Source organism: Mus musculus, chromosome 18 (assembly GCF_000001635.26).
Source record: "Mus musculus strain C57BL/6J chromosome 18, GRCm38.p6 C57BL/6J".
In the NCBI taxonomy this organism is placed as follows: Eukaryota; Metazoa; Chordata; class Mammalia; order Rodentia; family Muridae; genus Mus; species Mus musculus.
In genome coordinates this window covers 20,574,377-20,588,733 of record NC_000084.6, presented here as the reverse complement: position 1 = coordinate 20,588,733, position 14,357 = coordinate 20,574,377, and the positions used below count along the sequence as shown (strand labels likewise).

Here is a 14,357-nt window from a genome sequence, read left to right as displayed (position 1 = left end):
CAAAGGAACACTTGAGTCATTGACTGCCTCTGGCCCTTACAATTATTACTATTTTGGGGACAAAAACATGAAGGTCTTCCTTGGCCTGGAACTTACTCTGCACACCGCACTGGCCTTAAACACTTCATTATCTTTCTGCCTCTCCTCCTTACATGTTATCTTAAGTGGCCCAAGCCACCATGTCCAACAAGCAAGTACTTTCAGTTTATTTTGGTAAAGGTCACAGTTATTTTCAGAAACATATTTTTAAAGAGCAAAAGTGATTTTTTTCAAAGGAGAAATTAATGGGCATCTAATGAAAATTAATATTCAGTAACATATTCCATGAGTTTGTTTTTGATAAATAGGGATATGGAATACACGGTGTCTGGATTGGAGAGTTTATGTCAACTTGACACAAGCTAAAGTCATCTGAGAGGAGGGAGCCTCAGTTAAGAAAATGCCTCCATAAGATTGGGCTATAGAAAGCCCGAAGAGCCTTTCTTAATTAGTGATTGATGGGAGAGGCCCAGGCCATGGTGGGTGGTGCCATTCCTGAGCTGCTGGTCTTGGGTTCTATAAGAAAGCAGACTAAGCAAGCCATGGGGAGCTGCCATGGAGAGGGTGGGGGGTGGGGAGAGGGAAAGAGAAAAAGTATGTCCAAGAAGAGAAGGAGAAGGAAGTGGAAGAGAAGAAGGAGGAGGAGGAGGAGGAGGAGGAGGAGGAGGAGGAGAAGGAGAAGGAGAAGGAGAAGGAGAAGGAGAAGGAGAAGGAGAAGGAGAAGGAGAAGGAGAAGGAGAAGGAGAAGGAGAAGGAGAAGGAGAAGGAGAAGGAGAAGGAGAAAGAAGGAGAAGGAGAAGAAGAAGAAGAAGAAGAAGAAGAAGAAGAAGAAGAAGAAGAAGAAGAAGAAGAAGAAGAAGAAGAAGAAGAAAGAGCCACTTGCAAGAGGCCAAAATGCCTGGATCTTATAGGGAGAGGCCTCTGGTGGAAGGGGAGCCCAGCCACAGGGCTAGAAAGTTCAAGGCTCTATCTATTGTCTGTCCTTGGTGCACCAAGTTGTACATATCTGTCAATTTATGTCTGTTTTTGTTTCTTTGTTTGAATGATTGTTGTTCTATGTTTCATGTTCAAAAGAAAAATGGTTAAAACTTTATCTGTTGTCTTTCTGCCCATTGATTTAGTTTAACTTCTTTAAAAGGCAGTCTCAATTTGCACAGCAGAAACTGATAAGTTAAACTGTGAAAAATCTGTGACTGTATTTTTGGGGTTCAGCAATGACAAGGTGCTCCCTTCTTGAAATGATAGCTAGAAAAAGTAAGAATTTTGTCCAGTCTAAATATATAAGATATCGTAGCTACTTCATTTTTGTTTCTGACTGGTTTTAAAAGTATAAATATGTTCTGCATGTCTTGGTTATAGAGTATCAGCTTATAAGTTATTGCATATGATTAAAAATTTGTAACATTGGTAATCGAAAGTCAGCTTAAAACTGGTAACTCAGGGTTGGAGTCATTCAGACATCACGTGGCATGAGCCAACCCAGGAAAAGAGATCTCTAAAGATACTTCTAAATTGGGATAACAATTTATGTAATTCTTACTCTAGAAACTAGACTTATAAAGGATAGGATTTAAAACAATGTCTTTTAATGTGGTATTAAAAGCTGCATTGTCATACATTCATATATAAGAACTGGCAGCCAAACATTGTAATGTGAAAGTAATGCTTTTGGTACTGATTTTAAAGAGAATGGATTGTTTAAAACTGGATTTTGTTTTCCAAAATTATGGGTATGCTCTACATTGCAAAAGAAACTTAAAAATTAAAATTAAACTGCCGGAGTTCCGTTGGCTGCAGTTTGCAGTTGGATCATAGGTTCAGGGTTTTTAACTCACACATATTTGTAATTAAGAAAAGATTTAGCAGGTGGAGACTGTTGAAGGCTCCGTGAAGGATGATGATGAGGGATGATGAGGCTATGCAACTTGTGGAGGCATCGCAGCCTGGCTTGCCTACTCCAGCTGCCATTCCAGGAAATGCATAGAGAATTGTTATGGATTTGGAGGATTGTTTTTATACTGTTCCTTTGCATCCTGGTGACTGGGAGGTTTGCACTTAGTGAGTTTGATTATAATTTTGAATAACCCATAAAGTGATATCATTAAGAGGTTTTGTTTCAAAGAATGGCTAATGGCCCTACATTACATTAAAAATTTGTTTCTGCTTCAATACAAGAGGTTAGAACTTTGAATCCTTCAGTGTATATTATTCATTATATGGATATTTTATTAGCTGATTCCTCTGAAGGAGTTTTATGACAAGCCTTTGCCTTTGCTCTTCTTATACAACAAGCTTTAAAATTTTGAGGTGATTGTTGCTCCAGAAAAGATTCAAAGGCAATACCTTTTTCAATATTTGGAGCCTCAGTAATATCCTAAATAAATTGTGGCACAGAAAATTCAAGTAAGAAAAGATAATTTACTTACTTCAAATTATTTTCAAAAGTTGTTAAGAGCTATTAGTTGGCTAAGACCTCATCTTAAGCTTACCACAGGAGAACTTAAACCCCTGTTTGATATTCTCAAGGGGGACGCAAAGCTTAATTCCCCTGGACAATTAACCGATGAGGGACAAATAGCTTTGCAGAAAGTAGAGGTAGCTATTAGTCAACAACAGATACATTATATAGACTATGATCAATTGTTGGCTATTTCACAGCACTCCTTTGGCAAAAGGGACCATTACTGTGGATTCATCTTTCTTCATCTCCAAGTAAAGTTTGAGCACCATATTATGAAGCTGTTGCTGTCTTAATACAGAATTGTGGCATAGAATCATGAAAGTATTTTGGAAAGAATGTCTTAAGAACCTGATGAAACATTTATTCCTTATTTCAAACAGCAAATAACCAAGTTTGGTTATTGCAGAATACTGATATTTGGCCTGTTACATGGCAAACTTTTTAGGCAAACTTGATAATCATTATCCAAAAGACAAGTTGGATAATGAATTTGCCTCTATGCATGCTGTTGTATTTCCTGTAAATTTATGCATCCATCCCATAGAAAATGCATTTACTGTATTTACAGATGGCTCATCTAATGGGAAATCAGTACATGTAAATGGATTACATGTTCATTCTCTTGAGTTTCCCCCTACTTCAGCACAAATAATTGAATTATGTATTGTAGCCATTGTTTTAAAATGCTCAAAAAACAAGTTTTTAATTTGTATACTGATAGCCAATATATAGCTCATGGTTTACAATTGCTTGAAATTGTTCCTTTTTTAGATACTGCTAATTCTCAATTTTTACAGTTATTTATACAAATATGGCTTAATTTGAGAAATATGTACTGCTCCTTACTTTATAGGACATTTAAGAGCTCATACTGGATTGCCTGGACCCCTGGAAAATGGTATAGCAGTTTTGTATATCAGGCAGTTTATAGGCCTTACAGGAACACTTAGCTGAACACTCTCATTCTTTACATCATCAAAATAGTAACAGTTTGAGACAACAATTTGGTATTTCTAGAAAATATGCACATCAAGTTGTAAAGACTTGCTCTCAGCGTCCTCAGTCTCTTCGTGTACCATATAATAGTGTTAATCTTCGAGGACTTGTACCTAACCAATTATGGCAAATGGATGTTACCCATATTTTCTTATTATCCTAAAGGACAAGATATTGTGGAACAGACCCATGGAACTTATCTTCATAAAACAATATCTTCATAAAAGACAAAAAAGGGGAACTATATCTGAATATACCACAAAATCATTTAAATCATGCTTTTTATTTTAAAAATTTAAAATTTGGATGACAAGGTAATCTGAGTGTGGGAGGAGAAGCTACTAGCACTTCTGCCCTGGTTTTGCAAGAAAAAAAAATATGAGTGCATTAGAATGGCAATAGATACAGATATAGAAAAGATAGAAACCTCTATTTCCCATTTATAAGAATCTCTAACCTCCTTGTCTGAGGTAGTCCTTCAAAACAGGAGAGGACTTGATCTTTTATTCCTTCAACAAGGAGGACTACGCACAGCCCTCCATGAAGAATGTTACTTTTACATTGATAATTCAGGAATAGTAAAGGATTCTATGGCTAAAGTTCGAGAAGAACTAGCCAAAAGGAAAAGAGAAAAAGGACAGAATCAGGGATGGTTTGAGTCCTGGTTTTCCACTTCCCCAGGGCTTACAACCTTGATTTCTACACTGCTTTGATCATTAATTATAATCTGTTGCTTTTAACTACTGGACCTTGTATCTTAAACAGATTGGTTGCCTTCACAGAGGATCCCTTTCAGGAAGCTCAGCTATTCACCATGACAGTTATCAATTGCTATGAAGAAATGCATTGAGTGCATAGTCACATGTCCTTCATGGCTTTGGTCCGAATGGGAAAGAGTGTGCTATAGAAAGCCTGTAGTCAGAGACAGGTAAGAGTGTTCTTGACCTCCTATCGACCTAAGGCAAAGTCATATATCAATGCTATGTTTGTTCTCCATGACGGGTAAGAAGGAGCAATATAGACACTGACCTAAGACAGGAACAGTCACTGGGCCACTCTTTACCCTAGATGTGATTATAGAAAACAAGTAAATCTTGTGCCCCTGTCCAGTTACTGTTACTGCTCATCTTTAAAAAACAAAAAAAGGGAGAATTGTTCTCTTTTCTCGGCCTTGAGCAGGGTGAGCAGACCTTGAGCGTTTGCCACATTGAACCTTAATGACTTAGGTGGAGTCATCTGCCTTTGTTGCATGTGCACTTTCCTACAGGAACTTAGAATTATAAACTCCCTGCTGATCTTGCTTTGCAACATAAACCAGCTGAAACAAAGGATGGGTCTGTGGGCTTTCCCTATATAAACACAGTGCTGAATATTAAACTTGGAGCCTTGACCAGAACCTTGTCTTGGCTTCATCCTTCTCTAGCCCCGCCCCCTGTCTCTTTCATTTCCAGCCCCCCTTTCAGGTAAACCCAGTTCATCCATGGCCATTGATTGGCTAGAGGTCTCACTTTATAACCCAGGCTTACAATGTAGCCTAGGTTGTCCTTGGACTTTCAACAATCCTCCTTTCAAGTGCTGGGATTATATGTACAAGTCACTATATCCAGCCAAATTTTAACTTATTTGGCACTGGGGGTTGAACCCAGGACCTTACACATGCTAGGCAAGCCATCTACCACTGAGCTATACCCTGAATTTCATATGTTCAGCACGACTACTTAATTCAATTTTGCCTTCATTGATAATCAGGAGGCACAGGAGAGCAGGTTACTTCCTTTCAAACTGCAGCCCTTACAATACTTGCAAGTAAAATCACAATAGATTTTTCTCTGAAAGGCAAGTAACTGAGCCCTGGCCCATCAAGCTCACACTGCTTGGAAGTGTGCTATGCAAGGTTGTGTGCCTGGGATCTGAGTTCCTGATCTGACTCTGAACTGTAGTGTAACTGCTTCTTTCTATATGACTTGTGCTATGAAGGCTGTTCCTGATTCTGAGCAATGCTGGTACCAACTGATGTCCGTCCCTGTAAAGCACCTGTGAGAGTATGGGACTCAAAGCATGTTAGTCTTTCCTATAACCACAGTCCCACCCTGGTGGTGGACATTTACAACTTACCTTGACAAGGGTCACAATCCCTTCATTAGTCTGTGTGTCAGTCTCAATGTGGAAATAGCCCCCTTCATTTCCTGATGCAAATGTAAAGTTTGCTAGCCAGTTATCAGAGCCCACTTCATCTGCATCGGTCACTTTGATCCGCATGACTTCTACATTGACCTGGTTTTCTTCCACTGTCCCCTCATACTAAAGAACACAAACACAGCTTTTATTAATGCAATAATGTAATTTTAGTTGTGATTCAGGAAATAGTAAGTCTACTATAAAACTGAGTTACCATTTTGTTTTCTACCACAGGTATATTGTCATTGACATCCAATATACGGATCTGAACTTGAGCTTGCTGGACTGGCTTGTCTGTTATCTGCCCGTTACCATCTCTTGCTTCCACCGTCAAGGAATAGCTGCTGTGTTCCTGAAGAACAAGAAAAAAATGAAGAAGACCCATCTGAGATAGACATTAATAGCTCCCGAAGATGCTGTTCTGGTTTTGGGTCACCTTATGTTTAGGAAATGGACTGCAGTCTAGTTCATTCACAATTAACTGCTGTGGTCATTGAATACTGGTGTGGAGATGCTATGTATATTTATATGCAGTCAGAGCTTTTTACAGAGGGGCAGAAAAAGCACAGGAAGATCTTGATAACCCCCAACTATGTGTCACCAGGGATAGTCTTAGGAGATGAATTCTTCAAACAAAGGTGGACTGTTCATGCTACAGTTTGCTCTGCCCTGGAGGTACATGGTTGCTTTTGTTTGGCTCTTATCCTTTCATCCAAGTTAAACGGTAAGAATACTTGGCTGGGGGAACCAGCCTAGAAATATGTCTGACAGAAGCCATGAGATGTCAAAAATGCCACTCAAATCACTTAAAAATTCTCAAACCAAAACTTGTGTACCCTTTTCTGGAGGAGGAAGCAGGAGGGACAGAGGTTCCTGGTCGTCCTTAGCTATATGAGAAAACATAACCACAGCACAGCACAAAGCAAGACAGTAGAGAAAGGAACCATTTTCGTATATGTGGCCTCCTGGCTAGGGCTACACTCAGTGTGTCTGGGGTTTAAGGGGCTCAGCAGACACTCCAGTGAGGGAGGATCCTGTGTGGGACAGACCCACTCAGTGGATGGAGGGGAGCTGTGTCTCTGAAGCTCTTGGCTGGATACTCGCTTAATCCTTTCGAGACTCAGTTACCTTAAGTGTAAGATGGGAATAAGAGCTGGATTTGCCTCACAGGGTTTCCATGTGGATTATCTTGTTTACAAGATACTCCAGGTAAGTACCCGATAAGTGTCAGCCATGAATATCAGCTCAATGGCCACACTCCAGAGGCAGCAACTTGCTCAAAGGAATACTTTCCCACTTCAGTTTCATGCAAAAGACATGCCACAGAAGTTAGGAGTCATTGGCCATACTCGTAAATGCCACAAAGACCTCAATAGGAATGTTGGCTGAGGTCCTTCCCATGTGAGCAGCTGGTTCTGAAACACGACACAACACACCTGCCTAAGATTTGCATCTGATAACACTGCAGCATCCTCAGGATCCCCAACGCTTTACCTTTCTGTGCTATAAAAATTCTTGTGCATGTGGCTCTTAAAGATTATCTATTTCCCCTTTGATTAAAACATTAGAATTAGGGGTTGAGGAGATGGCTCAATGGTTAGGAATACTGGAAGCTTTCTCAGAGGACCCAGGTTTGGTTTCTAGCATCCACAGAACAGCTAACCGCTGTCTTATAACTGCTGTCCCAGGGGATCTGACACCTTCTTTTGACTTCTGCAGGCACCAGGTATATATGTGGTGTTAGACACATATGCAAGCAAAACACCAATATACATAAAGCTAAAAAAATTTTGAAATCAAAATAAAATGTTTGAGAGAATAATCTTTCTAGGAAACTACTTAAATCCTCAATATTCCTTTTTTTTTTTTTTAAGATTTAAAACAAGACTTTTCTCTATGAACTTTTTAATTCTCCTTTTTGTTTTTGAGGCTAAGTCTCACTATGTAGCCTTGGCTGGCCTGGATCTCCTAGTTTGGCAGCCAGGCTGGCCTCAAACTCATGGAGATCCAACAGTCTCTGTAGATCCAATAGCCTCTGCCTGGAGAGTGCTAGGATTAACACCCTGTGCTATCATGCTGTGCTCCATGTCTGAGTCATATGGCAAAATTGTAGTCTTCATACCAAGTTTTCCCAGTCTGATGCTAATTCCATCTCAGTATGAACACAGCATACCTCAATTTGGACTGCTCATATTCCAAGAGCTGGATAGCATATGTTGCTAGTAACTGCCATATTGGGCAGCACATCCCTACACAATAATTCCTAGAGTTATTCCATGAGTGAGGAATACAGAGCAAATTAAAATTAGAACATAAAAATCGAGGGAGTGGAGAAACTAGAGAGGGTTAAGAAAAGAGAGTGACAGGTGACCTTAACTTACCTCTCTGTCCAAAGTAAAACTGGTCGTATAGATCTCCCCCGTGTCTTTATTTAGGTAGAACATATGACTATTTGCAGGCTCCTGAGAGACAATTCTGTAGGAGACTTTAGCATTCAGAGTCTCCGGGTCATCTGCATCTGTGGCGGTGATTTTCATCACAAGTGTATCTGCCATTAGGAACGAAGGTATCTGAGGTAAGTACTCTTACAAACAGGTTCCTGTTTTATTTATTCTTTCAGCTGTTTCCTGAAAGGATCTTAGAGTCTTATCATAATTTCACCATACCACTATCAAAAAAGAGATGTCAGGGGTTAATGTGGCACTTGTTGCCGAGTCTGCTGAACTGAGAGCAATCCTGGGGACTACACGATGGGACAAGAGAACTGGACTGCACAGCTTGTTCTCTGGCTTCCATGCATGGAAATAATAGGGAAAAATTAGAAATAAATGGAAAATTGCTATATTAGGGCCACACATTTTATCTAATAGCCAAGACTGAGAACCATTCATGCCCCTGGATGCTTATTTCGATGCAAACATATTAGGAGAAGTACAACTATTCTCTTTATTATGACCAAAGAGAAATCTCTCTTTTGGGTCTTAGAGAGAGCACTGCATTGAACAATGTTGTCAGCATACAGTAAAAATAATATAAACCAGAGGACAATGACACCTCACAGTAGCCCAAAACCAGGAGGCTGCTTGTTTTTGCTTATAAAGTTTTACTGGAACACAGCCATGCTCATTTTGCATAGTGTCTACACCCAGTTTCCCCTTATAGAGCAGGCTTGAATAGTTGCTATGGAGACCATAACACAACAGTGTATCAGTCTACCATCTTCTCTGAAAAATCATGATTCTTAAGGTCTTATAAATTTACAGTAATGAAAGAGCCTGGAGTAATGGGTTTATTATTATTACACTTCTGGTGAGTAATATCCAGCTTTTATTAAAAGATAGAATTTTGTGTTGGTTTGGAGAGAAGGCTTAGTGGTTAAGAGCACTGGATGCTCTTGCACAGGACTCAGGATTGGTTTCTAGAATCCACAGATCAGGTGATGGCTTACAAGTGCCTGTAACTAGTTTCAGGGGATCCGATGTCCTCTTCTGGCTCCCACTTGCACCTGGATGCAAGTGGTGCACACATGGACAAGTACATATATGCCAACACTTAGAACTAAAGAAGAAATGCATTCTTACGTGCTGCACTCAATTCCTCAATGGACCCAACAAAGACCTCCTGTGTGAACACTGGCTCGTTGTCATTGATGTCCAGAACTTTGATGCGTAGTTCCAAGGGCTTTTCCAGGTTGTTTCCTCTGGAGTCCAATGCATAGCCTGTCAGCTGAATTGCAACATGAACATTAACAGATTTGCTATATAAACCAATTGCTACATAATTATTTTATAACCATAAACCAAATCATGATTTCACCAGGGAAGAACTACAAATAGAGGTACAATTGTTCCTTCTTACCAGAAAATATGGTGTTTCTTCCCGGTCAAGAATGCTAGTGATGTTCAGTTCTCCTGTGTTTCTATCAAAGACGAATATGCCGAAAGGCGGTTCTGTAATTCCCTTCCCAGTGTACTTGTACGTGATTTTTATCCCTTTTTCTTCTGCAAGGTCAGAGTGTATCTAACATGAAAAGAACAGAAAAATGCCTCAAGTTAAAACCTTTATAATTTATATGAAAGCATTTAATGACAGTGTCCTTTTGAAGAAGCTGTGGTATGGACAGGAGGCAGGTGTCCTGGTGTCACAGAACCAAGTTCTAATCTTGTCTCAGCACACACAAGGGTTTATACTGGCTGGCTGCTCAGCCTCCCTGGACCTCAGTTTTCTTTACTTTTCTTTTCTTGTCTCTTCTTCTTTTTTCCTTTCTGATCTTTTCTTGTCTTTTCCTTTCTTTTTTTCTTTTCTTTTCTTTTCTTTTCTTTTCTTTTCTTTTCTTTTCTTTTCTTTTCTTTTCTTTTCTTTTCTTTTCTTTCCTTTTCTATTTATTCACTTTATATCCCAGTCACAGCCTCCCACCTCCCTCCTATCCTTCCAGTCCCACACTCACAAATTCCTACCCCTTCCCCTTCTTCTCAAGGAGAAGCCCCACTCTGGCTACCACCCCGCCCTTGGACATCAAGTTGCAGCAGGATTAAGTGCATCCTCCTCTACTGGGGGCCTCAGTTTTCTTATCTGTGAAATGGAGAATAGGACAGTGCTCACCTTTTAGGACTATTGTGGAATTAAGATACAGTTGGGCTATGTCTCTGAGGGGACATGGATTTTTTTTCTTTTTTCTTTGGTGTACTAGGGTAGAGACCCTGGACTCATGCGTGCTAGTGGAGAGCTCTTACTGGGCTACACTCATAGGAAGTAGGTTTTATGAGATAGGATTTTACATAGCTCAGGCTAGCCTCTAACTTGTTATGAGGCTGTGGATGACCTGAACTCCTGATCCGTCTGCATTTACCTCCCAAGAGTTGGGAGTATATTTTACATTTGATACATACAGTAAAAACTTAAGAATCAAAATAACTTTCATAAATTCATCTAACTTCCTGGAAGATATGCACTCTTCCCAGATAAGACTGAATACAGCTATGCACTTTCTCTGCATGGAGTAAATACTTGAGCAAATCAATGTTGTTTCTAACTGCTGGGTCCCCTTCAGTCAGCCTTTTTATTCTCCATAACTGATCTTCTTGTTCCTACCCACGTTTGCATTAATTGTATTTCCCTGTGCCTCCCCAGGCTTCTCAGCCTTTGTCATTTGTCATCACACATCACTGAAGACATTGATCTCTACCTGCCCATCCAGTTGTCCACATGGAAGCTCAGGATTAATGACACACTCTTCCTATGTTTTCCCAGCATACACTGGGGGCATCTGTTGTGAGAGTATTACTTTTAGGGGGCGAGTCTGGAAAGTGGGATAATTTCCTGAGGTATTTTGCCTTCTGTGTAAAGTACTTTTAGAGGTGTATTTTATGTAGTGGGATGGGGGTGGGGGAGTTTGTGCCTGTGAGTGCAGAGTCCTGCAGAGGCCAGAGGGAGGCATCAGATCTCCTGGAGCTGTAGTTACAGGCAGTTGTGAGTCACATGAGGTGGTGGGAACCAAACTCAGGCCCTCTGCAAGTGCAGTGTGCACTCCTCCACAACGGAGCCACCTCTCCAGGCCCTTGCTCTTTGTGAAAATTTTACTTTAATGACTTGTGTAATTAAGATTAATATGAACAGCAAACACTTGTTACACTCTTAAGTGTCAGTTTGTTTTATGAAAACCTATTAGAAGAACCAACAACTGAGATAGCAAAGCAAAGACAGTGGCAAGCAAAGTCCAACCAAAACAGTGCCCGTTTCACATGCGGCACCGTGAAGCCACGGTGAAAGTCTAGATTTTAGGTTTTCTATAAACAGTGTGGTTGGGGCTGAAGAGATGGCTCAGTGGTTAAGAGCACTGGCTGCTCTTGCAGAGGACTTGGGTTAGGTTCCCAGCACCCACATGGTGGCTCACAAGTGTCTGTAACTTCAGTTCCAGGGGATCCAATGCCCTCTTTTAGCTTCTGTTGGACATTGCACACATGTGGTAAATGCACATTCATGTGGGAAACCACTAAATACACATAAAATAAAGATAAAAACAAGTGGTTATGTTTAAAAAAATAAAATAATAAAAGACACGGTGCTAAATAAATGAAACGATTGTCTTTGATTCTATAGTTGTATTTCTCTTATAGACGCCCTTTGCATATTCAATTGGAAAGTTGAAGATCAACCTTGGGTGCGGGTGAGTTGACATCTATATGATGTTTACTGAACAGCCCCTGCACATGCAGGACACAGGCAGGACTGAGCCCTAAGGACTAAGACCCCTGGGGAGCTTCTATGCTAATGAGGGAGGCAGATAACAAGCTGGCAGTGTCTAGCTAATGTCTAGCAGTCAAATATGCTGTAAGCCAAATTCTCTCAGGATAACAGGACAGAGAGAAAAGAGACTGAGGTGGAGAGGAGGTGACACTTGAGTAGAGATGCAATGATAGGAGGAGGGGACAGTGAGTGCTTAAGGTAGACGGCAGTAGGAGTGAACTGTGGCCAGCTCAGAGGATGCAGCAAAATAGGGGGTGGGAATCTAGGACAGAGAAAGGCCAAGGCCAGCAGTCCTGTGAGCTCCCACAGACCATGTTGGGGGCTGTTTGTCTTTTCAGAAGTTTGCTCTTGCTAACTGCAGAGAAAGGGCTTTGTGTGGGTGAGGATTTGGCAAGAGTGAAATCAGGAAGATGGGTGAAAGGGCGAGATGATCCGGACTTAGACATAGGGACTGAAGAGACATGGGTGGTTTGTGCTATATTTTGGGGTAAAATGGATAGTAATTGCTAGAGGATTTTTGCTTTTCTCTTTTCTTTTAAACTTTCCATTGTGGATAGGAGCAGGGTCCACGAGTTCCGTGTTTCCTGAGGGGCTCAGGACTGTTTATGATTGCTGGAGGAGATGGTGTCTTCTTCTAATGGTGTAGTCACTGCGGACAGTGTAGGAAGAGGGAGCCGGAGGGTGGAGGGGCGGGAATAACAAACACTACAGATATGTGTAAAGCTGTTAAAACAGAAAGGAGGTTTAGTAAGATGCTGAGCTGGATGACCTGAGTGCAGTCCTGGAACACACATGGCAGAGGGAGAGACACTCTCACTGCTGTTCTCTGACCTCCACACGAGCCTGAAGCTTCCCCACTAAACCAATCTGAAAATAATAAATAAACACAGTGAAAAGGAAGAAAGAAAAAAGAAAGAAAGAAAACATAGTCCTGTTTTTCTCAACCACCTTAGTGCTGCGACCCTTTAATCCAGTTCCTCATGTTGTGGTGACCCCAACCATAAAATTATTTTATTGCTAATTCATAACTGTAATTTTGTTACTGCTATAAATTATAATGTAAATATCTGTGTTTTCTGATGGCCTTAGGCCACACCTGTGAAAGGGTCACTCAATAATCCCACACCACTGACCTGGATGGAATTACTGTGCTAGTCACAGAATTGGTCAGAATATAAAGAACAGATTTAAGTAGACCAATAGGAGTGGTTGGGGATCCAGGTTTGTACAGCTAACTTCACTTTGGGATTTAGAACACTCCATGTTAGTACTGCCATGGACTTTATTTGAAAATTGGAGTCCTCTTGGGGGTAAAGAGAGCTGTGAATCACTAATTCTAAAAGACAGGCATACAGGGCTGTCCCAAGCCAAGAAGGACATATTGTCATAGTCACACTTCCTTAGACCCTCAGTTCCTGGGAGCTGCTTGTTTTTAATGATATTATCCTTTTTTTTTAAATATTGTAAGGTTTTTTATTAGACTAAGATGAACACTTATCAGATTCCTCAAGTTGTAGCTGAGCCAACTCCTAAAATCATATTTTACTGATGCTACATCTTCTGCACTTTCTGTTAAAAGATAAGTTCCAGGCACTTTCAAACACATCCTGAATATTCTAAAACCTTTTATGTACATCACCTGATTCTCTTTATTTTGGAAAGTGGACCTAATAATTTTTATTTGCCACAGCCTTAGCCACCCCGCCAACACCCTCGCCACATTCTTCTGTAGCTGCTACCTTGGCAATCGGGTTCTTTCTGGACAGGTCTTCGCCCTCCCGCAGAGCCACAGGGGCAGTGATCCAGGCCCTCTTTTGACGAACCAAGTGAGTGTGCTTAGGGAACGGTTTGCCTTCATTTCTTGGGCTGAAGACCTGTTAATACAATTACCTTGAGTTATCACATACCCAAAGCTTTGGGGAGACATTCTGTAATTTCCTACACTTAAAAGTAGTATACACATTAAAGTATAAGTTAAAATAAATCCGATTCAAAAACAAAATAGTGCAAAACAACATACATTTTGAAACTTTTAAAACATTTATTTAATTTTTATTTTATGTGCATTACTACGAGGGTGTCAGATTTCCTGGAACTAGAGTTACAGACAGTCGTGAGCTGCCGTGTGGGTGCTGGGACCTGAACCTGGGGGTCCTCTGGAAGAGCAGCCAGTGCTCTTAACCACTGAGCCATCTCTTAAGCCTCCCACATCTTGAAGTTTTTGAAACTTCACTTTTACAAAGGAAATGTATGCATTCTACTAAACTCCACAGGAACATGAGGAATGGCCTCCGAGATGTTAATGTGGCAGGGTTTGCTCTCCATAGGACAGATTTCCAAAGTGAGGCTGACAAAAGGCAGACAAACACCCTAGCCTCTCACAGGCTAGAGACAACAGCAGTCAAGGGCTTCTCTTTCTCACTAGCTGACAACTGAG

The 14,357-nt window shown here is 40.7% G+C and overlaps 1 protein-coding gene across 1 annotated transcript in view; it reads right to left on the bottom strand.

Annotated features, from left to right (window-relative positions):
• The window catches only part of Dsg2 (desmoglein 2), a 46,453-nt gene that overhangs the window by 15,793 nt on the left and 16,303 nt on the right, over positions 1-14,357 (bottom strand). Inside the window, exons 3-8 of the mRNA NM_007883.3 lie at positions 13,660-13,794; positions 9,533-9,694; positions 9,256-9,400; positions 8,056-8,222; positions 5,889-6,026; positions 5,612-5,797 (exon numbers count right to left, since the gene is read on the bottom strand). Coding sequence (NP_031909.2) covers positions 5,612-5,797; positions 5,889-6,026; positions 8,056-8,222; positions 9,256-9,400; positions 9,533-9,694; positions 13,660-13,794 — 933 coding nt within the window. The remainder of the gene's footprint in view (positions 1-5,611; positions 5,798-5,888; positions 6,027-8,055; positions 8,223-9,255; positions 9,401-9,532; positions 9,695-13,659; positions 13,795-14,357) is intronic.